This window comes from Parasteatoda tepidariorum, chromosome 1, assembly GCF_982258835.1.
Source record: "Parasteatoda tepidariorum strain Cologne lab strain chromosome 1, Ptep-v5.0, whole genome shotgun sequence".
Lineage (NCBI taxonomy): Eukaryota > Metazoa > Arthropoda > Arachnida > Araneae > Theridiidae > Parasteatoda > Parasteatoda tepidariorum.
The window spans coordinates 80,034,738-80,061,919 of NC_141755.1; the positions used below are offsets into that span (position 1 = coordinate 80,034,738).

Genomic DNA, 27,182 nt, shown 5'->3' on the forward strand with positions numbered 1-27,182 from the left:
ATTCGAGTGTTGCGATCGCGAATAATGTAATTGTAATGTTTTTTTCCCTCAGAATTCTTAATTTGATTCAACAGATCTTGCTTGATCATATGCGAATCTATCTTTTACTTAATGAACTATCTTTACTCAACCTGAATCATCCAGATTAATAACCTTTTGGTTAATCTCCTGTTTTTTGTGTTTGGAGCGCCACTCTGAAACAAACCCAACCATTTTTATGCAATGCTATTGCTCTCTTGTGGATATAATTTGTACTTTAGGTGAAATAAGGAATGTGAAAGAATGTTTCATCATTTTTTTTCGTTTGTTGATAGTTGATCTATGATTGCCTCATGTCATGTCTTTTTGAGTCGTAAACAAATGCGAAATTTTCGAACTGATTAGTCACGCCCTTTATAGTTGTTACTCATACTATAATCAATTTGTGAGATAGGTTTATTGCACTCTTCTTCGTTAATATTAGCTATTTTATTCGATACTGTTCATCAAAGTTGGGAAAATTCGAAGTGTATCTGCTGATGATTGTGGTCTGTGTTTTGGTTTGAAATTTTCTTTTTAAAATTATGGACTCTACTAATAGAAAGGTATGTATTAAAGTCTAGAATATTTTAACTGGCATATTTGTCGTTTGTTTTAAAGCATTACTTACTGAAATTGACATTTTTTATTGAACTAATGGAGCGTGACATTTCCTAGGTCACTTTCGAGTTGGACAATGTTGTTGTGTCCATTGCTGGACCATTAAAAGATGAAGCTCCATTTGCAGGAAAGTTGATGATTGTTGAGGAAGTAAGATAATAAAATTTTTTTTCCAACATACTTCTCGAGTTTGTATAATATGTTTATCATTAAATGTTGACTTTATCTTTTAAAAAGTGTCTTTATGATATTGTAAATAATAAAAGAAAGATTTGAAAAATGGTTAAATATAATAAATTCTGATAAAATTTTAAATAAAATTAAAAATTTTCCTGTCCCGGTTCTCAAAAGTTTTATAAATTAATACGTTTAAAAAAAAATAAAAGTTGTATTTTTGGTACAATATGGCATTATGTGAAATTGTTTGATTGCAGTTAGAATATAATCAAAAATATTATTTTACGTTAAACCAAGCTACCAATTGTAAAACATTTGTGCTTAGGTAATTTTCAAGACTTAGATATGTTTATTGTGTAGGAAATGTGTAACTACTATGCAATAAAATTAGGTTAATAAATTTGTGCTTGCAATTTTACTATTTCTTATTGGTATTGTAATAAGTTGAATGGTTGTTGAAATTTTCTGTGTAAATAATTGGCTACTCTTGGATCAATGTAATAATTTGTGATAAAAGTGAATCTTGAGTTATCCAGGAATTAATTTCGTAGTCAGAGCCCACGCTAAGCATTCGTGCCTCACCAAATGCAATAAAATTGTAAATTTGGTGAATAAAATTGGTAAATGATTCTTTCCGCTGGAAAGAAAAGTATATATTCAACACGATCCTTAAAATTACAACAAAAAGAACTTTTCTAAGCAAATCAGTATTTTTTATCCGATTACAGTAATTTTTGGTAGATGCGCTGCATAACCCATTAGAATTGGGTCCGAATAATATAAGACTGAAATAAACTGCTGTAAAACAGTTAATAGGAAAAAAAATCAAAAAAAATGAAAGATTTACACTTGGCAAAGACTTTTGAAAATCGGTGAATACTTTTGATATTTGGCTAATTTCCTGTCTAATAATTTAAAATCCTTAGCGCAGGCCTTGATAATGTGTGTTAGGACCCACGATAAGCATTCGTCACCTCGCCAAATACGATAAAATCCTAAATTCGGTGGAAACAAACTTGTGTTTTTGCAAATGTATAGCCAAATGATTTTTCTACCAGAAAGCAAAATATATATTCTCCTCAATTCTGAAAAGAATGAGTAGAAGAAAATTTTTTTGAATAAATGTTGTATATATTCGACTATAGTAATTTTTGTTATGATACGTCTTGTAACCAATTGAAATTATATTAAGACCAGATAATGTAATCAACAAGAGAGATAATTAAAACATGAAACAAATTATACTGTAAAATATGCATGTTATAATACTATTTTAGCAGAAGATATATTTTCTCGTGACTATAACATAACGTTGCTTCATGTTTATTTTTATATTACTGCTCTAGTCTAAGAAGTTAAAAAAATTAACCCCAATTTTATTTCTATTTCTTTATCTTAAAAACAGCATTGACATTTTTCATTCTATCTCCCAGCTCATTTACTCCTCCCCCAACTATAAAGTGACTCTTGATTTGAATTTCTATTTTATAAAATAATTCAATTTATAGTTAATTTGTAATTTGATTTGAAGTTTTCTATGGGAAAAAATCAATCATAAAAAATTGTTAAGATTTGCCGTTGACTAAGAATTTGTCAACTAATGACTAATACATTTGATATTTGGTCAATTTACTGGCTACATGGGCCCAATGTTTTATGGTATAAATTATGTTCTAATTCGTAATTATGCTTTTTTATGTAGTGTAAATTTGTTGTTCTATGATTCACTTTATTTTCTATTAGTGTTTCTAGCTTCTTTTTCAAGGAATTTTAGAGATTCAACAATTTACAAAGATTTTTGTAGCAATTAGTAGTATTTTTATAATTATGTATTATACTTGATATAATTCAAGTGTTTGTTATTCACATTTTAAATTAAACAAAATTATTAATTGCTTAGTCTCTGAAACTCTTCAGAACTTAAAATTTTGCTTTTATATCGAAGTTTGAAGGAGAGTACATAATTCTAATTTCACAAGTGAAAAGCATCAGACAACAATCTTCTTGTGCTAGACCTATTGTGATCTAATTTGTTCCTTTTAACCATTATATTTTACTCGTATAATTCTTAATCAAATTATTCTTAGTAGAGTAAGTCCACCATTGTACTATTTGTGTCAATTACAAAATGAAACAATGTTAATTACAATTATTATAAAAAGATTTAAAAGCAATTATTCTTAGTTTTAACTTTGTAACATATTGTCCAAAACTTTTTTTTCTTCAGCTTAGAATTATTTTTGGATTACTTTCAAATTTTTAATTGTTAAAGGTGCAAATCCTTTATTCTTTATGAGTCCAAGTTAGTTGATAATTCACAAGAATAAAATGTATTTTTATGTTTAAAAATTTAATATTCTGTTTAAAGATGTTTATTTAATTTTAAAATCTAACCTAAATTTATGTCTAAAATCTATTAAGCAGTTAATGAGGTAATTTAATTTTATTCTTTTTCTTTATAAAATTCATTTTGGTTACACTTGATAGCTGACAATTGTGTCACCAATGTTTAAAAAGTAATCAATTAAAAAAAATATGTGTATGATTTTTATTTTTCTCCTATTTTACCCATGATTGATTCTTTATTTTTTTTGTATGAAATTATTTTTGGATAGTTTACTAATTGAATCATATTTTTTGTTGGAGGAAGCTGACATCTCTAATGTTTGTCATTCCCAGTTATATTTATAAGAATGAAATATGTTATTATAGAAATTTCTTATGCTGTTTATATTCCATTTTAAAACACTATAATTCAGGTTTTAAGTAATTCGCTTTTTTCATCGAATAAAATGTCATAATAGGTGATAATTTTTTATTTATATTTTTAGGCTCATGGACCAGATATTGAATGGAAACCATTAAAATTGAAATCAGATGATTTGTCTGGGGGAAGTCCTGAATCAGAAAACTTGGAGTGGGAAGATATTTCTGAGTCCGTTGGTTTTCGAGCAAAGCATAATGATAGCATTGGTAGGTTGCAGTAAAGAGTAAATATGATTGGATGGAGAACCCTTCTTATCTTTCAAAAATGTTTGAAGTTATAGATTTTATAAGGAATGGTATACTTTTACAATTGATTGTGTTTTAAATTTGTGTCCCTTGAAAGATTAACTTGAATGTCCTATCTCCGTATAAAAAATTAATTGGAAGAAACTGTATGACTAGCATAGAAAATTCTATAATAACAATTTCTCCACCTTGTAATTTTTTAAAAAAATCTTTGAGACTCAGAAATTACATTAAAATATCAAAATTTGAGGTACTATTTTAAGTATTAAAAAATGTAAAATTTTTGATCTATCTTTCTTTTTAAAGAAAATTTTTTGTCACCAAAAAAATATAGCTGAAGAATTTACTTAAAATTTAAAAAATTGTATGAAATTTTTTTTTAGAGAAAAGTTAAATTTTGCTATAGTAATTTGTTTTGAAAAGTGAAATGTAAAATTTAAATTATCAGAGAAGTAAGACAAAGTGTGCAATACTTAAAAAGTGTTTTTAATTGAAGAATATTGAAAAAAAGCCAAATTGATATTGTTCTTATTATAGTAAGCTATAATTAAGTCATTATCAATCTATAATAATTTTAATTATAGCTTATATAACTTAATTATAGCATTTTTTTATGACTCCTTAAAGCAAAAATATTCCTATGGACATATTTTGAAATAAGTTTTGCATTTCTAATTTCTGATGTGTTAAAGTAAAGCATTAGCTATTGTTGATGTTGTAGACAGGTATATAAACCAAGAATTTGGTATAACAAGTTTCCTTGTCAGGTAAAGGGTGTAAATTCAACTAATCACAGGCTACATTAAAGAGTTTAAAAAGTTGATTAATACACTGTAAAATATGTTATTTGTTATGTTTTTATTATATCATTTTTGTGTCTGTGAATCTTATCTTATAGAGAAAGTAGTGACCATTTTCTAATCAGGCTCTCAAATGTCTACTGGAGCTTTATGTCTGATGAAAATACAAGATTAAATTATTTGCTAACCATTATAAGTAAAATTTTTTCTTAAATCAAATTTCTAACCCCTTTCTGATTAGTTACTGTTCTCTAATTTTAGCTGAAGGTCTGTCTTTAAGTTCAATTCTAGTTTCAATCCTTTCATGACATATCTTTCCTGACGTAGACAGAAATTTGGCTTTTTCTTTTTAAATTTATGAATATAATATTTTCCTTTATAGACCATTGGAAAAGTGTAGTTTTTAAAATTTTTGTTTCATTTTTTTTACTGAAATATTTCATTTTAAAAATGCCATTTTAAAATTAGGTACTTATTAGGAGGAAGAAAAATTACCTAATTTTTTTTAAAATTAACTATAGTAAAACAGCTATCTAAATCAAAAGTCTAGTAGATAGTAATAAAAAAAAAAAAAAAAAGAGAATCTAGGTAAGGTTTACTGTCATGATATTTAACTTTGAAAAATTTGTTTGAATTACTTTCCTAATTGATGTTTCTCAGATAGATTATATTAAAAGTTTCTTTTAATTTAAAAGTTTATGTTTCCATTTTATATTCATTATATTGTCTCAATTTTTAATGTTTGGAAAAGAATATACAACTTTGTAGCTCATGTATTTCATATGTCTTTCATTATGTATACAATAAAATTTCACTAATATGTTCTAAATAATTATTTCAAATTTTATCTAATTTTAGATGCTGTAGAGATCAAGCCAATTCGTATGCCCAAAGAGATCAAATTTGATATCTCTGATTTAAAATCTTTTAAAAAATCTGAGGTATGTGATGGGCATACAACAGTTGTCACTTTTTTATTAAAAGACGGAACAAATGTGCCCTCTTTTCAAATTGATACTTGTGATTTTGGAAAACTATGTGCTGCACTTGATGGTTATGTTAATTTTCAGAGGTAAGATGTAATTTTTTAACTATATCAGATTCTCAAGTTATTATTTTTACGGTAAATCAAATATTTATTCTTTGTCAAGTTTTTTTATTATTAAATTCATAAAGTAAGATTTCATTAAAATAAATTTATAGATATTTTTGTTTAGTAACTAACATTGTAAATCGTCCTTTGAGTTTAAAAATTATTTTCTCCTCTTCAACTGTTAAATAAGTACTCAAATTATTTTATTAAGAGCATTAAATTGTGCGGAATAACCCAAAATGATACTATTATAAGTCAGAGGTACATTTGTGAAGTCAAAGTTTAACATTTCACTCAGTGACTTCACAGCTTTGGTTTGAAGATACTTCTAACTAGTGAGAATTTATAATTTTGTTATGTTAATATTTGTGTCATGTTTATATTTCAGATCAAAGAAAGAAAATAATCTGTATCTAACAGTTGATCCGAAAGTTGAAGCTCTGGAAAAATCATTTAGTGAACTTGACCTTTTTACTGAAAGAAGAGCTCATATTATAACGGTATGTTTGTATAAACTTTTGTTTTAAATGCATGTGTTTCCATGAACTTCTAGAGAGCAGGGCTCGAAAAAACTCAGAAATTTTCCCCGTCCCCGAGGACGGCTTGTCCAACAATGTACCCGTCCTCCTTTGAAACTTACCTGTAGTTTCTAAATAAATAAAAATATAATTTTCTCTTATTTATTACAAACATTTATATAAATTGCACAATGAATTATTAGTTACTAGGATTACATTATAAAGTAATAAAAGAAATACTAGGTTACTAATAGTAGGTACTAGGTTACTAATAGTAAAGAAATAAATAATACAGGCTGATTGTGCTCCGGAAAAAATCCGGATTTCCAGAATTTTTGCTAACAGTGTTCCGGAAGTTTCCGGAGATCGAAGGTCCAGATGTTTAAAAAAATCATTGATCACAGAAGTTTCCGGTAATCACATTTTCAAAGGTGGAACTTAAAAACACAGTTTATTTTATTTGTTTGTAAGGGAGAGCCAGAGAGATACTTTATAAGCTTATATTCATGATTAATATTAATTTTTTATCAGCAAATAGTTGTTATCGTAAACTCAAGAAAGAAAGACATATTTGTAAATTTTAATTATACTTCTCCAGGTCATCATAGTGTGTAAATGCAGATGCCAACTCTTCCGGATTTTCCGGAAGATTTTATTTTCATATTTAAAGTGGTAGCAATACTCAGGTTATTCCAATTAACTTTTTGAATTATAATGCTAATTATAAATGAGTTTGACCACCACTACATATAAATAATTACAATAAATATATTAAAGCATAATAATTCTAGTGCAAGCGAATTTCAACGTTATCAAAATATAAATATATTTTTGAGTCAGATTGTTTTTCGTTTATTGTTTTACAACCACTCTGAAAATCCTTTCTCGGAAAGAGTGAAAGTTGGCAGGTATGTAAATGATATAGGTATGTGTAAAATTTTGAATATATTTTAAGTAAACTAAGAAATATTGAGAAAAAGGAAAAAAATCTTGTTTAAATGTTTTCTAATTTTTCAATTTAAACTGTTTTTGTTTAAATTTTATTTTTTAACTCAAGAAATTTTCTGGAATTTTGACTTGGGCTCACAATCACCCCTGATAATAATAATTTATAATTATTGAAAATGTATCACGAACATTAGCGGGAAAATGGCCGTTCGCGCAGACGTCGGATTCGAGAAATTCGTTGTCCAGGGGAAATTTTTTACCGCCGCAGAAGGGCGGTTTTGCGAGCCCTGCTAGAGAGGCTTCACTCCATGCACTCTATTGGTATGGAGTTAGTTTCAGAATGCTTCCTATCTTAGCTCGCTTCGCTTAGCTACAAGTTTTTTTTTTAGTGTAACTTTGAACGGAGATGCCCTTTTTTTAAATAAATATTTAAAAATATGTATGAAATATAAACATTCTGTGAAACTTTGTATCAATTCAATTCTATTTTCTATTGTTGAATCATAAAAACTATTATCATGGGACCTGCAGTAATGCAGTAATATATTAGGTTCCTATTAATTATCAAAATTTATCGCAATTAATAAAGCATTCCTTTGATTTAGACCATAGATTCTCAACCTTTTTAACGTTGCTGCCCCCTTAATAAGAAAAAAACATATCAACGCCCCCCTTTGTGATAATCCAGTTATTTAGAGCATAAGGACGGAGGGGGTGTGCTGAATTATAAGATGCATTTTTAGGCAATTTTTTAAACGTTAAATTTGCTTGTTTTTTTTAAAAAAAATTTAATGTGCACGTTAACTCGATAATTTTCTCCAGGCAGGTAATCACAGTCTATTTGTCATAATAAAAATAAATATGGTAATGAAAAAAACAGTGCAACAAAGAAAACTATACTTAAAAAAAGTCACCTGTTCTTAATTAGATAATTGAAAAAACACCCAAAACTAAAAGTAGTATCAACGAAGCAATCAAGTTACTATGTCAGTGGAATGATTGTACTTGATGGTTCATAGCCAATTTCTTAACGTTCGACTCAATATTTTTGCTGAGGTGAAGACGCAAGTCCCCTCGTTGCATGATTTCCTGTCTATTTCTCTTTTTTGTGACTTGATCCATAACAGCACTGAATACGTGTTCAACGAAGTAGGAAAAAGGGAAGGAAATTGAAAATAAGAATTAATTTTGACAGTCCAGAGTAGAGGCAATTCTTGAGTATCATCAGAGGAAATTTCGCCATTCTTTTCAAGATACGATAAGATTTGAAATTGGTTGAACTCATTCCAACCAAATTTCTGCTACCAAAAAATAATTTTGTTTTGAAATGTAGAAATAACTGATTTCGTAGGGATCAAATTGAGTTTGTCACCTTGAAGTTGCAAATTAACACCATTTAATTTTGCAAGTAAATCCACCAACGTCTATCTTAAATTCTAGCAATCTGTATCTCAGAGCTACATTCTATCTTCGAGGAACTCAAGCGCAGAGTCGAAAAGATTCAAGAACCTTTTGAGACAAGGCTCCTTTGGAAAGCCAGCGAATCATGGTGTAGTAGCAAGCGATATTCTTCATAGTTTTTCTTAAACAGCAGTCTGAGTAATCAATCATCGAGAACATTACTGCGAATTTTGTTTGCAGCAGATATGACACATTGCAATGACTGATGCAAACGGTTGCTGAGGTTTTTTCTTATTAAATACTGTCTGTGAATCACGCAGTGAACTGCTAAAATATCTGGTACCACACTATTCAAAACGGCGAAAAACCCACCATGTCGACCCACTATTGCAAGGGATATTTTTGATTAAATCGGATGAGGCTAGATAGTGTATAACTGTTCCTAAAACTTCCTTAACAGCCGGCAGTATCAATTCTTTGCCGATGGTATGAAATTTCCCAGATTTAGCAATTAATTTTGATATATTATAAGAACTTATCAAACCATCATCGCATTTTTGTGATTAGGTTGTCAGTAAGCCTGAGGCCAAAGGTGCCTTCAGAAACTTGTCTTTGATATTCGTGAAAAATGACAAATCTTTATTCTGTTTGTGAGGATGAATATTTTGCAAATGCTTCTGCTAACGAGAAGGCTCCATTGTCTCATTATATTAAACTTAGTTATAAAATAAATTCATGGGTAGTTGTGAGTTCGAGGGCGATTGAACAAATCTAAACTTCAAGTATGTGACACTGTATTGAATACACTTCTTTATGTTAACCGACATTGTTGGTGGCAGCAAAATACGAATGAAAGAAAATCAACTGTTTTTTCAAATTAATAAATAATTTACGATTAAGAACTAATTCACAAACGTACCTAGCCAAATAAACAATGAAATCGAATCGAAACTGGGTAAAAAACTGCTAGGAAGCAAACTGAACTATCATAAGAAACACGGGTCAAATCGAACATTTTTACAAAAAGAGCATGCACTTTAATTTTCACCAAATGGCTGAAATGAGTCAGAGGCAAAAACTACTGCCTCATGCGCTGTGCTTACTTACTTACTTTATTTAAAAACAACTGGGCACCTGGGCCGCGCAGCGGCCCCTATTCCATTCATCATGAAATTACAACAATGAGTTAAAAACATTTTGAATATAAGCAGTCGTTGTGGTAGCTTTACAATAATATTACCATGATTAGAGAAAATACAAACTTGAACAGAGATATTTACAGTAATTGCCTATGCGCTGTGCTGATTCGGATCGGAGAATATGTATGCAGATTAATTTTATTTACTAAATGATTCTTAATTTAATAATTTTATTTGGGAGTATTAAAATTAAATTTGAATAACATAACATGCTCATCGCCCCCTACCGCCCAAAACATACCTAACGCCCCCCTGTCGCCCAAAAAAAGTCCACCGCCCCTCAGTATACTCCCAACACCCCCGTTGAGAAACACTGATTTAGACAGTTTGGAACAAAATAGTAACTACATTTCTCTGGACAAAAATATAACACAAATTAAATAATAAACAATGTTTTGCATTCTGAAACTGAATTTTTTTAAATTTGTTAAAAAGTCACTTAATATTTAGTTTTCTTTAGCCCTAAAGTTATTAATTATGTTGAACTAAATTCAAGTAATGGTCCATTAAATGATTAAAAAACAAAGCGACAGATGCAGAGGTTTGTATATGGTAAAAGTATTACCTTCATTACAGACACAAATATGTTGACTATTACTGCAGCTTCAAGTTAAGAAAGATATATACCTTCTACTGGAGCAACTGACAGCGGAAAACCAAGTTGGCTCTAATATTAGATATTGATTTCTTCCACATGCTGAAATTTAATAGCAATTATTCACTTGCTATTAAATTTCAGTTCTTTGTATCCAATGCATAATAAAAAAGAAATATTATCAGTTTGAAGACAATTTAAAAATTATTGCTTCTTATAATATAGATTAGCATTTAATAATTTTAATAAATGGAACTTTTTTGCGGTGACTGAATTTTAAGAAAGGATAGTTTGCAGAACATCATTTAAAATTCCTAATCTTTAAGATTAAATTTTTCCTTGTTAGATTATTGTATCAAATTTTTTTTGTATATAAATAGCCTCATTTTGATAACTTATAATCTGAGAAAAATCTTTATTGAAAAGCTATTTTTTTATGTTTTTAAAATTTTTTTAAACTTAAGTTATAAAATATTAAACTAAAAGAAGAGTAATGTCATTATTTTTATCTTCTCTGAAAAACAAGAAATTTAAAAAAAAGTAGAAGCAATTTTATATCTAATATCTTTAAAATTATTTTATTTGTTTGTAAAATATTTAAAAACTTTTTATATTAAATCTATTAATTTTATTAACATGTCCCCTGTTTTCATAAATTTATTACCTATTTATGCAAATTGTTATTTATAATAAATGATTTTGATGCTAAATTTTTTGTTTCAAATTTAGAAATTAATGCATGATCCAGTAAATACTGCTATGGGCGGTTTTTCCAAAGTGACCAATTTTCTTGTGGACTATCTGGTTTATCCAAATGAGCCAGAAGGTTATGCTGTATGCCCAGAAGAACAGATAACTGAAATTATCTCTGGAAATGTGTTGAATGTTGATATTGATCACCATGAAGAGCCTGGCTATGAATTAATTACCCGAATTGATCTTCCTCCTCGACCAGAAGTTGAAAGAGAAGAACCCATGACTCTAGAGGAGTTTACTTCTCATTTTGATGCAGATGGAAAAATACTTGAAATTGAGGAATTGAAGCAGCGAATATTTAAGGGTGTAAGTATCTGCAACATATTTTTAGTTTGCTATTTTAAATTTTAACAAATAAAGATTACTTCTAATAGTTTTTATAACTTTTTCTACAATCATATTTTTATAAAATTTATATTACGTATAACACATAGCTGCCAACACGGTTAGGCAATATCCAGTAGATTTTATGAAACAATATAAATTTCATGATAATTGTTACAAAAAGTACTAAATATTTTACACTTCGGGAATTTTAGGGATTTTTATAGTCATCAAAATAGAAATGCTGCAATAGTTATGATTAACATTAAATGAACTTGAAATGTTATGTATTATGTTTACTCATAATTTTGAATAGTAATATGCATTTAATTCATCAAAGATAGTTAACTGATTTTTATAAATGAGGCTCGCTTCATTGTGTATTAGTGACACTTATTTAAATATTCAAGTGAGGTGCCAAAATTTTATTTCATTAGGGATATTTTCAGGAAACTTACTCAAGTTTAGGGAGTTTTCTGAAATGTACAAAAAGCAGGAGAATTTTTAATAAACCAGTAGACCAGGAGAAACTTGGCAAAATCCAAAATATATAAGTTTTTGGGTTTAAATTTCATTTTTCGCTTTCATTAAAGTTCATCAACTTGTAAACTCATTCTAATATATTTTATATTTGGATTTAACAAGAATATTTTTGTGATTTTCATAAATAAATGTATTATACTTTTTTATTTTTATAATTTTAAATCAAAAAATTTTGAAACATTCAATACTTTGTAAAATTTTTTAGGGGCTCTTACATGCTGCACGACCAGATTCTTGGAAGTTCTTATTAAATTTTTTTGCTTTTGATTCAAATGCTAAAAGTAGAGCAAATGTTAAAAAGAAAAAGACGTAAGTATATTTAAATTTTAATGTAGTATGAAGTAATGTATTTTAATTTATTTTTTGATTACATATTTATTACACGGATAAAAAATAATAAATAAAGTTTTCGATAAAAATTTTAAATTATGCTTTATTGCTATGTTTCAACTCTCATCAGGATTTAATAACTGTCCAAATACAATGCAGAAGGCTTGAATGTACGTTAATCACAATTACAGACGTTCTTAGCATAGTGAGTGATTTTTTGTGACAAAATTTCCATCCAGCAAAATTGCTTCTTTTCAGCTTATGATAGAGAATGCTGAGCATCTTGATCTAAATTTTTTCAACCATCATTAAAATTTTAAAATAAAATTTAAATTGTAGTAGAAAATTTGAATTACCTAAAAATTTTCTATCCCCAATTTTTTAGCATGCAATTTGCAGAGCATTTTCCTGTAAAATTAGTCCAGAAATCAGCAAATTTTTTTTTGCACAGCAATTAGTTAACCATTTTAGCAGAATTTTATTCAAATTTTCATTAACTTTTTTACATGGCTTGATTTTCCAGTACAAACCTAATTCACTAAAATAATGGTCCATGCAATGATAATTTCTTTTAAGATGTCATTAATTTGCATTTTTTTTACAGCCGAATAGTGCAGCTAATTTTCGGGAGCTTTCTATTTTTTTACTCTTCTTTATAAGTTTTATTTTATCTTTCAATATAAAGAATTTTCTCAAGCTCATCACTCATATTTCAATTAATCATTTACTGAAGCTTTCATTCTGAAATCCCCCAAATGTCTAGAACATCAAAAATTTTTTTTTATATATATATGTAATAGTGGTCTTAAAATATATGTCAAAAATGTAAAGGTAGGTAGAGGGGACATAAATAAGCATATTTCGGATAGGAATGTGTTTGCGGTAATGGCACATTAAAGCACTAGCTTGTAAAGCAGTATGAATCAAAGGAAACTAAAAAGACAAGTAAAGGCAAAAGAAAATTCGATTCCCTACCGGCTCAAGGCGGCATTACTGCTCACACAATTCTATACGAAATATGCTTATTTAGGTCCCCTCTACCTACCTTTGCATTTTTGACATATATTTTAGGACCACCCTGTATATTCGCTCCACAAGTGTTGGTCTTGTGCAATACTTCTTTTGTGCAAGTATTGGCAATTTCTACAAATGCTTAAATTGAAAACTGACTGATAATACATTAAGAATTACTCCTCCTAGTATATGTAGAACAAAATTCCTGCAGACCACCCTTGAGAGAAGCAGCTTGTCTGTAGTAAGCATAATTGAACTGCATACATTTGTGTACTATTTTTCATTCATACTTTTTGGAGTTTTAGAAAATATTTCATTCATTTCCAAAAAAATACACCAAAAAATATGGGAAAGCTAATTTTTTACTTAAGTTAATTGCTTAGTATTTTTTGCATATTAAGTTAATAGCGTATATCAAGTTAATTGTATTTTAAGTTAAATTTTATCTCAATTCGTTATAGTTTTCATTAATGTTTTAATTTTTCATTCTTTTTTACTTTTAGTGAGGACTATTTTAGAATGAAATTACAGTGGAAATCTTTTGATGCTGATCAAGAGTCCAGGTTTTCTGCTTTAAGGGAAAGAAAAAGTCTTATAGGTATAATTATCATTGTTTTATGTTTATTTATGTTTTCGTAAATCAACAAATTATAAAAATTTCATAACCTTGATGTTATAACGTTGTTTAATCATTAATTTTACAGTCTCATATTATATAAATTATGCTATTGTTTTAATTAGCATAGCTTTGTTATATCAATAGTAATGATTAGTAAAAGAATGGTTGCATAGTTATAATTTTTTTGAAAAAAATATTTTTTAAAACTTGGCAATTCTTTTTCAATATTAAAAGTAGTTAAATTTTCTGAATTTATCTAATGGTAAATTTTAAAAATTAGTAGATTTTTTTAATGAAAAGTATAATTTTTTTGTCACGACAAAAAAGTATAACCAATTAAAAATTATTTTAAAGCCAATTTTTAGTACTTGAAAGCTGTTTTTTAGCATTTTGTATTTGTAAAAGGCATATTTTATTTATTATTCAGAGAATATTTGTTCTTGCAATCAAATTAATTGTAAATTTTATATCAACGAATTTCATTTCAATTTTAAAATTTAGTATTTATAGTATGAAAGTTTTACATTATTTAAAATTATGCATGCATTATAATTTAAATAATAAGTATTAAAAACTATTTTTCACTTAAAATTATTTTTTGGTTAAGTTTTATAATATTGTACAAAATATTTTCATTGGTACAATCAGTTATAGAAGTCTATTGAAAATACACAAAAAGTAAATGCTTTACATATTAGAGCAAATGAAAAATTGAATGCAATTTATATTTGTTTCTATTCAAATATTTAAAGGAATAGGATGCTGCAAGGAAAGACTGTAAAACAAAACTTACGACAGTTACTTTTCTCAACAACTGAAATTTAGAATAGTGTGATTAAGAAAAATATGTGAACTGTTTGCAATTTCAAATTAATATTGAAATGTACAGGGTTAGAATTTTATACAGTGAAAAGTTTTTGGAACTTCAGTATTCAAAAAAGTATACAAAAGCTAGACGTTAAGAACGTATCCAATGAGCGAGCAAAGCGAGCATTGGATTGCGAAGCAATCCGTAATGAACTGCGAAAGCAGTTCCGGGGGTTGGCGAGCACCAGCGAGCAGGGGGCGAAGCCTCCTAGTATTAAGTAAAATGTTAAACTGTTTACAATAATTTTATTTATTTATTTTTTCTTAAATAGTGTGCTTACTTTTTAGAAAAAGATGTTAGCCGCACAGACAGGACGCATCCTTTTTTTGAAGGAGAGAATAATCCTAATATACTTATGTTGCAAGATATACTCACAACTTATTGTATGTACAATTTTGATTTAGGTAAGTGTGTTTTTTATAAAATTTGTTGTGCACCTATTTTTGTAGTTTGATTGTTTAGAGATGTACTAGGTCTTTCAATTTTGCTGCTTTTGAGTACCTTACTGAGTATTATAGCATTTTTGCAAAACAATATAAAACCTATATAGTTTTCTATTGAACGCATATTTTTCTAAATATAGTTCTAAGTAAATTTATAATACACTCATATGTCCAACTATATACATGATTAATTAATTATAAATTTTTCGATATGTTAAAAAAGAATTATAAATGAAGCTAGTAAGAGGGAGACAATAGTTAATTATGTACTTTAATTTTTTTCAATATTCATTTGATTTACTTAAATTTTTAATAGCATTTACTAGCGACTCAATCTCCGTGACCCCCTGGCCCACAACTGTTGTAAGAATGTTTTGTATTTTTAGAGAAGCAAAGATGAGGATGTATGCCAAATTTTTATCTGTTACACCAGATATTTGTTAGGTAGAAAAATATTGCTTCAATTTCATCAGTTTGAATAAATTAGAAATTATATAAGTTTTGATGTTTTTTTATTTATGAATATTTTTTGAGTTGCTATATTTCCCCCCCTGGTATTTACATAATATTAAAGATTCTGTTTTTATTTTAGGGTATGTTCAGGGTATGAGTGATCTTCTATCTCCTATATTAGTAGTTATGCAGAATGAAATAGATGCATTTTGGTGCTTTGCTGGATGGTTACAAAATATTGTGAGTATTTTTATGAAAATTAATGGTTGCTCAAATGTTAATTTTATGAAAGAATTATTTATTTTGTTTTGTCATACAATACTATCTATTTAAAGTTTATTTTTCAGAATCTTTTGTGTTTGTTTGATGTGTACTTTGATAATTTTTTTTATTCGATCTCCTTGTAATTCGAGAATTTGTGAAAGTGTGTTTGGTATTGAATTTTTTTCAAAATAGATTTCATTCACAAAAGCTTAGAAAATTCTTACACCATAACTGGAAAATAACTAGTCTTTGATTTGTCATAAACAGTAATCAATTATTGAGATTCGAGTTAAATAATTCTAAAATCTATTACAATTATTTGCTGCTAAAATTTCACATTTTAGTGAAACTTCCATGTTTTAATCTTCATTCAATGATATATTTTGTTTACAAAATCGAATATTTCATGTAACAAATTAAAAATAAACAAAGTTTTCTGATGAAAAATTCCATGGTATTGATAAAATATGGTCTGGATTTTCATTGAAATTTTCCTGCTATTTCAGTAAAATTAGAATAATCAAATCTCTTAATGTTTGAAAATCAGTAAAACAAATTATCTTTTTGTTGTAATGTGTAATATAATTTTTTACTTCTTTTTTGTGTAGGGTGTTAATTTTGAATTGGAACAGCAAGGTATGAAGAATCAATTGCAAGATCTGCATAGACTGCTTCATTTTGTTGATTCACAACTTTGTAGTTACTTAGGTAATGTTTTATTAATGTTTAATGAATATTTTTAACTAATATTTAGTTTTAGTGTACTCAGAATTTCATACAAAACGTGTCTGAAACTTTATATTTTGTATTAAGCTATTTGAAGGTAAATTTGTTGCTCTAAGCTGTGTGAAAAACTGATGTTTAATAGAAATAGTTTAATGAGTGAAAATATTTATTTGTTGTTGTAGCTTAAAATTCTTTGATCACTGTTCAAGTTTAACATCAGCTTGTTTCCATAAATGAAAAATATCTTTAGCATTTCTGCTGAAAAGTACAATAATTTATGTATTTTTTAATCATAAATTTTTTTTTTCATTTTTAAAAATTGAGTTTTGACAATAATGAAAGGGCTGTAGAAAGGAAACTATTCATTTTGTATCCTTTCTACATGTATCATATAGTAAGGATAATTTATGTAGTAACATATTATAAGACTCATGTAACATTCAGATTTTCTTACAATTTGTGAGAATCACAGCTTGTTTATGTTAATTGTAAATACAGCTGTAAATACAAAGTGTTATTGTAAATCTAGTTAGATTTAATTTGCAGTCAACTTGATTATGAAAGCTTCTGTCTTTTAACGTAAGAGTATGCTAGTTTTTTATAAAAAAAATATCTAAAATAGATTATTCATTTATTACAATATTTCAGTTTGAATTGTTGATTTTTGAGTTGAATACCAAATTTTAAGGCTACTGAGATAGATTTTAAATTTTTTTTTCTTTTTTAAATTATCAGTAATTGAGACAATTCGAATTCCTAATGTATGTTCCATAAAATGGATTACGTGCAGTAGAATGGAAGTGCAGTAGAAATATCTTATGTTTTTTTTTCATGCATGGCTCATGCTACTAAATAGCAGTATTTGTATTCTTAAATAATAATTGCAAGTTTAATGTTATAGTAATTATAGTAATAGTAGTTCTATTTTTTGCTTGTCACTATTGTATTTTATCATCAGCTAGTTAATTTTTAAAATTTATTGTGATTTTCTAGTAAAATTGGCAGTGTACTATGAATCTTAATTTTGTTTATTCATTTACAGAAAGTATATTTTAAATGTATTATAATGGAATAGTTGGTTAATGTTAAACAAGCATCAATTATGAAACAATTTCCTGGTTTTTAATTATTTCAATATTAATCTTTCCTTGGATATATTGTACTGCAGATTGTTCTATTTCGCAACTAAATTCTTAACACATAAAACTATATGTATATAATTTTATTTAATATGTGTATTAATAAGTCATACTCTTAATATTGCTGTTGTTAACATTGTTTTTTATCCCCTTTTCATTTAGAGAGACATGATTCTGGTAACATGTATTTCGCTTTCCGTTGGTTATTGATCCTTTTTAAGAGAGACTTTAAGTTTATGGACATAATGAGGTTGTGGGAGGTAATTTTTATTGTGTTTTATCTTTTTACGAAAAAAACTTTATATTTCACATAAAATTTTATCTATGAAATATTTTTTTCATTATTTAAAAATGGTTTATTGAAAAAGTAAAAAAAGTATTTGTGTTAAGCAAATAAATACTTTAGATAGACTTATTTTTAATGAAGATTTAGAATTTTTAATATTGTTATGATAATTTAATATTTATGGTTCTTTAAATTTATTTAATCTTATTTAATTGAACTTTGTTACTAAGATTCTCATTATTTCAAAAAAATTAGAACATTTTTCAAGTGCTATTGATGTATTCTTGATATATCATTTCCCTTAATAAAAGTTCATAAAAACCAGATAAAAAAATATTTTATAGCATTAATTTTGATACTTTCAAAATTGCTCCAACAAAGCAAGCATCATGTAAACAAAAATATTTTAATTTAAAAAAATTCAATACATAGTCTTCTCGATTGTTTTTTTTTTTAACAGCATTCTTTTAATTTTTTATTTTATTTTAACTGCATTTCTTTTTGGTTTTCTATGTCTTGTATACCTAATGGCATGGCTTAACATGCAGTTCTCAAATCGGATGAAAGTTCTGAAGAATAGAATTTCCTCTAAGATAGTGAATTTTGTTAGACAAACTTATTATTGGTTTATATTAGACATGAATGAAAATTTAATTTTTAGCTGAAATTCTTTAATTGCTGTCTTATTCTTTCTTCATTTATTCATTCTACTATTTTTTTTAATGAAATATTTAAGACAAATGTCTTGTGTATATCAATGCATCAAAGAAATGTACTGCATTAGTATGCACATTTTATTTATTTCTGAAATGAAAATAAAATCTTTTTGAGATTTCAAACTGAAGCTTAAATTATAATTTTTTAAAATCCATAACTGAAGTTAAAACTTTTATAAAGTCTAAGTCATTGGCTTTATATTTTTGAAAGCTTATAACTATTTTTTTTCCAAGTGTTTCTCATGACCTTACATTTTCTAGTTTAATTAATTTGTCTAATTATTTATGCAATTTTTTAAAAATTGCAAATAATTTGGGCGACAAAAATGTTTTAATTGTAAAGTATAAAATTGTACTGTTAATTTTTTGATTTATAAAGATAAACTTCTTATTTAATTTTTGTGTATACATTTGAAATATTACTTTATCTAATTCTAGAATTGTTTTTTTTTTATTTCAAAGTTCAATTTTTTTTATTGATCTATTCATTTATTTTCCTTGATTATTGTTCATATCATTAGTGTCATACGTATAATAATATATTTTTTCTCAAATTAGAAACAGCAATTAGAAAAAATTTTGAAATTTGCAATTTTTTATAGGTACTTTGGACAGGCTTGCCTTGTAAAAACTTTCATTTGTTGATTTGCATAGCGATTCTAGATTCTGAAAAATTGACAATCATGGAGAATGAATATGGACTGACAGAAATTTTAAAGGTAGTAAATTTTCTTTAAATGGACAATCTTAGTCAATCTAAATACTTTTAGTTTTTTCCTTTTTATATTACAGGCATGTGATTCTTCCTCTAATTTGCAGAAATTCAAGAATCAATAACTTATATTCCAAAAGCATTTTCTCCGAGTTCCGCTAATCTAAAATCGTTACTTACCCAAAAATCTTGTTAATGAGACGTTTATTCCGTCCTTACCAGCAGCCTCGGTTTTTCTTCCTAAGTTCTCATTTAATCACGATAATGACTTTTTTTTAATGCAGATTTGTTAGAGAAAAACAAAATTTCAGATAAATTTCAATAACGCGACGGGAAAAAAAGCTCCTTAATAACTTTTGACTGTAAGTACTGAGGCAAACACAAAAGTATAACATTGATGATGATAAACAATTCCAAAAAGGCAAACATTTAAAAAATTGTTTGCTTTAAAAAGTGGTGTTTTTTTATTAAGATATGGAAATTTGTCAATTTATTAGTCACTTTTTGACGTGACGTAACCAATATTTTTTCAATCTACTTTTTCAGTTATTACTACTGATATTCACATGTTTTTTTTTTAAAAATTCCGATATTTTCAAGCCTTATTGAGAAAGGAGAGACTTGAATTCCACATTTGAGTAATTACTTTTAGACTCATTCGCATTTCAAATAAAAATATCACTTTAGTGCTAATCAAAAATAAAGTTTTGAAAGATATAAATATGTTTAATATGAACTGTTAGAATAAGGAAAATGACTGAAACTGAAAAGGGAACTTTGCAGTTTCCCTTTATTTAAATGTAATAATTTTTTTATAACTCATAATTTGACAAAAGCTAATTATTGATTATATTGGAAATGCATACATAATTACATTTTAAAAATTAGTTGATTCCTATTGTTCATTATATAAAAAATGTATTTTATTACAAATATGTTACAGCACTAGAATTTTCCATCTGAACCAAATTTTAATTGTTAAATATTTTTTAAATATGTATTGCTGGTATAAAATATGCTGTTGTACTCGATACTAATTTTTTTTCAGTATATTTTAAACCACTTAACAATTTAATAGTGATAATTGTCTCTATTATGTTGGATTTTTGTTGATTACTCTGGTAACTACCTAGTTTCCACTGGAGATATCTGCTTTTTAAAAAATAACTGTAATAGTGTCATGCTTAATTTTATTACATCATTTGAAAAGCCCTTACTTGAAAGTTGCATAAAATGCAATATTGTTTCCTTTTGGATTTAAGAAGGAAATTTTGGAATGTTTATCTTTACTTGCATTATATATAGTATTTTATTTCAATTTATTACATAGTTTTTTATTATATTATTCTCTTACACCTTTTTTTCTTTTCCTTATGGAAATACAAATACTGACATATAATTCTACAAGTTTAACATGGAATATTTTCTTTCTCACAAATACAGTAGGGAACCGATTATCCGGAACGATCGGGACCATCGCTATTCCGGATAACTGATTTTTCCGGTTTTCTGAATCTCTACAAAAAGCCGTTTTTTTTATTGTTTAACCCGACTAAAAAAAAAAACAATATTTGGAAATAATCTTAGAAAGAAGTCAAAACGATGAAGTAATACACTAATGATTATTTCCAAAATGATGGTAAGGTAAACATCTTTCAAAAAAGAAAGAAAAATCCTAAAATCTTATGAGAAAAAAAAACATTTTTTAAAAAATGGCTGGAAAATTTATCGAATTTGTACTGGTTTTTTGGTTTTCTGATTTCCGGATAACGGGTTCTGTACTGTATTTATATTCCGTTAGTGTTATATACTTTTGTTGTTTATTACTATCAATTCTTTATTTGTTTGACTCATTTTTTTTTATTTGGTTAAATTTTTATTTTCCTTTATCATAAAATTTTATTATTATTATTTTTTAATTATTTTATTACTTATTCATACATAATGATTCATTTTCAATAACACAAAGTTTTAATTTTCAGCATGTGAATGAAATGTCTTATAAAATTGATTTGGACAAAACATTGTGCAAAGCAGAAGCAATTTTTCAGCAGATAAAAAACAGCAAATACAGGTCAGATATTGTTGAAGACATATTAGGACTGGAGCATATACCAAAAGAGGTGCCAGTTACTGAATCGCCCAAAGAATCCCCAGAAAGGGAAGTGAAAAAATCTGAAAGGACAGCTTTATACAAAAAGAAACCTTTCGGTGTATCAGCCGATAACATCGATGAGTTTGTTGACCTGGAAAATAACTATCAATGGCAATTTGATCCTTTTTCATGAGAAAGAATTAAAATGTGCCTAGTTGTGGATGCTCTGCAGCTGTATGGGGGAGTATGCATTTTGCAATTAATCCTATAGTTTGTAGATTCATAGTTTTAATTTCATCATGACAATTAAACATGTACAGTGCTCAAAAAAAGAAAAGTTATTACTCTAAATATCTTTTGTTTTCATGATCGGATTATAATGAACTGAGGGATCTTCATAGCTCAAAATAACTTGCCTGAAATAGGCTAACTTTAAGTTACAAAATCAGACACAAAATATAAACTTAATGAATATGCCTTTTTTTTTCTTCAACGAATTTGAATTTTCAACCATCAAAATATAGCTGCAATCTGGAAAATATAGTCTCAATAGTTGGAGGGGATAACAGGTTTAAGAGAAACCAGGTTGACATCACAAAAGTTCAAGTCCCTAAGTCTCTAGTAGTGTTTAAGCAAATTAAGCGGTTTTTAAATTCACCCGCTTCGCTGACTAAATTATTAGGCACCTATTTTCCAGATTGCAGTTATTTCCCTTATTTTGATGGTCAAAAATTTTGTTCCATCAAAAAAAAATATATTTATTTAAAAAAAAGTGCAATTTTATGTCTGTTTTTGTAACTTAAAATATTGTTTGCACCAATTAATTACTATATTGGTGGTCACTTTTTTGAACTGTAAAGATTCGATTCCTGAAAATTCAGATCATCAGAACCAAAGATATTTCAGAGAATTATCTTTTTTTTTTTAAAGCCATTATTTTTTGTGATGATATGTTGTTTAGCTTTGAAAGCTTTGTTGTAGAGGTGGAAGGAATTGTAAAATGAAAAAGGAATTGTATTATTAAATGAGAAGTGTTTGAATCTTTCAATTCTTTGGAATCCTTTAATCCCTTAGTCTTTTAAACTTTAGAAGGAACATCACTTTAAATTTTTCCTATATTAGTTTTATTACTTTTGCAGGCATGCACAAGCTAGAAGTTTTTTTTAAAAGTATAAGTTGATACCTCTGGAAATAAGAACAGGGTGCATAGCATTTTTAAAAAGTGCTTAAAGGTGCATATTTTTGTTTTTTAAAAGCCCTTAAAGGTGCTTTTTTTCATTGGGTGTTTTTAAAAAGTGCTTAAATTTCCTTTTTTTAAAAATGTGATTTTTAATGTTGATTTTTGCTACGAATTATGCAAAAAGCAGTTCAAATTGTTCTATTCAACATTTTCACAATTTATTCAACCCCAATCTATTTTGACGTATTGTCAGTTCGTAGCGTATGAAAACGCCATTCGTTTTACATGATTCAAAATTTAATGATTTTTGATAATTGTCAAAAACAATGCCATTTTTTTTGACATGACGGTTAAAACAAGATACAACCGTCAATTGTCAAAAACTTTCCAACCCTGCCTAATTATGATATTTTTTAAAGTGCTTAAAAATATTTTTTTAATACTTGAAGAATGCTTGAAAAATGCTTATTTTTTGTTGAATAATTTGGCTCCGTACCCTGAAGAAGATTTCATGTTATCCAAAAGATGGCTGCTGAAACAAACCCTTTAAATTGTGTTTTCTTAAAACAGCGTCTTTCTCATTTTGCAGACTCAATTTCCCCAACAATATTTATCTAATAAAGTGAAAAAAGTTTATACACTAGGGATTCTAAAGTCAGGAAGGAAAGCATTATGATACTGAAATTTAATAAATCATTACTGAGAGAGCGTGATATTGAAAACACCCAAAGATGTTTTATTGCACGAAGAAACAAGAGAGGTGAAAGGCAATTAATATTCAAAAGTCTTCCAAGTTTCATCAGGCATTCAAACTGATTTTGAGTATTTTCATTCCACTTTCCTCAATAGTTATTTGACATAATTTTAGATTGTTCTTTCTTCTTGCTTTAATGTCATTAAATCCAACTTTCCACGTGTATATCTCTTATGAGGATTCTAAAACTGACTATTAAAGGCCATTATGAAATGTATATTTTTATTTATAATTCACTCCTTAAGTAATTTGGGAAAACAATTACTTAACTTAACAATAGTGTTTTTTTTTAAGAGATTAAAAAGTGTTGTTTGTTTTATATTATAATATCATATTTAAATAGATTTGAGTGCTAAAAAGTCTTATGAATAAAAAAAAAACACATTCTTTTTTAGATAATGCTGTAAGATGGTTAGAAACTGAAAAATAAATAATTTTTAAATTATTATACATTTTTTTAATAATTAAATGGCATGAAATGTGATATGTTAAGAATCAAGATGTTAAATTTCAACATTATGATTTTAAAAATGCCTTTTTTCACTTGTATGTTAGCATTTGTTTATTAAGTGTTAAAATTTTAAGAAATTCCTTGCATACTTTTTAAATAATGTTTGAAAATGTCAGTAAAACTACTTTTTGGAATTGAATTTTTAAGTTAAAAATTAAATGAAGGGAAGGATTCAGGGATTTGAACAGTGATATTAATGGAATAACTAAGAAGAGTTTTAAATCTTTTGTAAGATTTGAGGATTTACAAATTTAAATGTCCCATCTCTACTTTTTTCATTATATTTGTTTGTTTTAAGAAGCTCAGTTTAAAACAATGTCATTGTATAGATCATTATCGATGTTAGAGAGCAAAATATTTGCTGTTAATGTTTATTTGTATGTTTTTTAATTGTTAAACTTAATTAAATTAATGAAGTCTCATCTTTATTTATTAATTTCATAAACAATACTAAATTGTACGCAAATCAATATTTGTTAAAATTTCATATTATTCAGTAATAGATTTTTATTACATTAAAAATTTTTGGTTCATTTTCTAAATAAAAGTTGAGTATCATGTTGTTAGGACTTTGATTGAAACCTTTTTTTTTCAAATAAAAAATATTTGAAAGCAGTATTAGATTGTCTTTGTCAAATTTAGAATGATAATAAGGAAAATTCTTATACACTGCAACAGTGTATTTTCAACTATCTCCTAAGAAATGGTTGAATTCAGGTATTAAAAAGTTGAATTTTTTAATGTTGGTTTGTTTTCTATTTCAATTAGGAATAGTTTAACCTTTCCCCCGAGGAATTAGCTTTTGTTCAACTTGTTTCAAATCAAGGAATTTTGTAAGTAATATCATGATACCTAAAATTATTACCATGATGAAAAATGTTGTAATGCCCGGTGCAATAGTAGTTCGTGTATGGTGTAATATTTGCCCATACCCAGTTATCAAGTTAAAACACGTTAATTTTTATAGTACTGATGGTTTTTTATAATTACGTTATTTTTTTCCCAAAATTATTCTATCTCTATGTATGTGTTAATTACATTACATAAATGTGTTAATTTGTTTGTGGAAAAATATTTTTGTTATTATTAGGGCAAGAAGAAGCCTTACATTAGTTTTACGTCTTTAAAATATTTTTTGGTTAGTTGGTAAGTGAAATTGTACTTATGTGTTGACTGAGAAAATTATTGGTGATAAAGTATTTTTGTAATACCTGTATAATGTGCCTCAACTGTAAGTTTAAATCATGTCTGTGTATCTGCTGAGGATATAAATATCTTTTTAGAAAATTTTTTTATTTAAAAAAAATTTATTTGTATATCTTGTACTCAACCACTGTTATAACTTGCTCATTGCAATTTTTGGTGAATGTGCTTTTGTACTTTTGTCGTTCTGTGATAAAGTAATAAATGAGTTCCTTAATTAATATATGTTTTTATTTTGTGTCCAGAGCTAAATTAAAACGTGAACAGAATTTTAACATAAGATTAACTGTGTCACGATTCCACCTTTATTCCTGTTACATATTTCCAATTTGAGTGCTGACTTCTTTTTGTTCATGGACAATGGATTCTCAACCTTTTTTTTTTGGCGGCACACTTTTGGCGATTTCGAAATTTGACGGCACACATTGAACAAAAATTAGTTTAAAAGTTGTTTACTTACCTATAATACACTGTGTTAAATAGTTTGTGATAATAATTTTGAATGTGAAATAAAATAATATGTACTGCAAAAGCATGTTTATTAAGGGATTAATTATTTCTTTCGACTAATTTTTTTATTAGTTAGTAACAGTCATTTTTTTTGTTGCTAGTTATTGATTGTTAGCTTGTTTTCTATAGCTATTAACTGTTATTTTTCGTGTGATTTCTTTAAACTAGTATTTTTGGTGATTATTAATTGTTAGCTCATTTTTCTGTTAGTTATCCTTTGTTAATTTGTTTTTATAACTATTAATTGCATAACTTACTTTAATGATTAGATTTTATTTCTGTTTGAAAGTTAATATTTAGCTTGCTTTCCTTTGTTAATTAATAATTTTAATAGTCATTAAATTTCCTACTTATTTCAACATTTTTTAAAATTGTCAAGGACAATTTAAACACTTCCTTCTTGATTTAACTTATTTTAAGATTGTCAGAGACAAGACAATCGTCGACAAAGATGTTCACGCGGTTAAAGCGTGGAAAAATTATACAATTTATATATATATAATATTATATATACATATACATATATATATATATATATATATATATATATATATATATATATATATATATATATATATATATATACACTTTTCTTTAATTTAAACTTAACTCGTAATAAAAAAAAGTATTATAATTTTTATTGCCACATTTCTAATATTTGGCAGCACGTTTTAAGAATTTGGCGGCACACAAAAGTGCCGCGGCACAGTGGTTGACAATCACTGATCTAGTCATTTAATACAAAAATAACTGAAATTGTAGCATTCAAAAATTATTATGTATTATGTGTGTTATAATATAAAAATTCAGACTAACTAATGGTGTTACACAAATGCATACATTTTTTACCAATGATTAAGAATAGTAGCAATTTCAAAGCAACTAATCTCAGAATGAAAATATGAAATTAACTACCATCATAAACAAGGATTTATAGGTTTTTAATGCGATCTATAACTATTAATATACATTAAAAAAAGCATAAATACTCTTAATCATCATTGGCCCCGGATTAGAGCGGATCAGTGATTGCCCGGCAGGGGTCTGTCCACGTTGAATTTACTGCCGTTTAGCGGTACCTTCACAAATTCAATTTTAAGAAAAACGGTAGTTTCACAAATTCAACTTTAGGAAAAACGGTAGTTTCACAAAGTACTTTTTCTTAAAATTTTATTTTTGTATCCTTAAGAAACGATAAACCTATATTTTTACTATGTTTTTGTGTTGATTTTTTAATATCATTTTTAATTTTTCACATATTATGTCTAAATTTTCACAAAATAGGTACCTCTCAAAAAAACCTAGACAGACCCCTGCCCGGATTAGAGCGGATCAGTGAATCCAACCACAGTGC

The 27,182-nt window shown here is 27.0% G+C and overlaps 1 protein-coding gene across 1 annotated transcript; it reads left to right on the forward strand.

Moving 5' to 3' along the window:
• Positions 1–25,539, forward strand: Tbc1d15-17 (TBC1 domain family member 15/17). The gene is made up of 14 exons (XM_043048899.3): positions 1–584; positions 697–789; positions 3,648–3,789; positions 5,487–5,700; positions 6,110–6,221; positions 11,112–11,444; positions 12,211–12,314; positions 13,853–13,947; positions 15,124–15,240; positions 15,872–15,972; positions 16,605–16,704; positions 18,024–18,121; positions 19,466–19,582; positions 21,558–25,539. The coding sequence occupies exons 1-14, from the start codon at positions 564–566 to the stop codon at positions 21,861–21,863; spliced, it is 1,953 nt and encodes a 650-aa protein (XP_042904833.2). The 5' UTR covers positions 1–563; the 3' UTR covers positions 21,864–25,539.
• Positions 25,540–27,182: the final 1,643 nt, after the last annotated feature.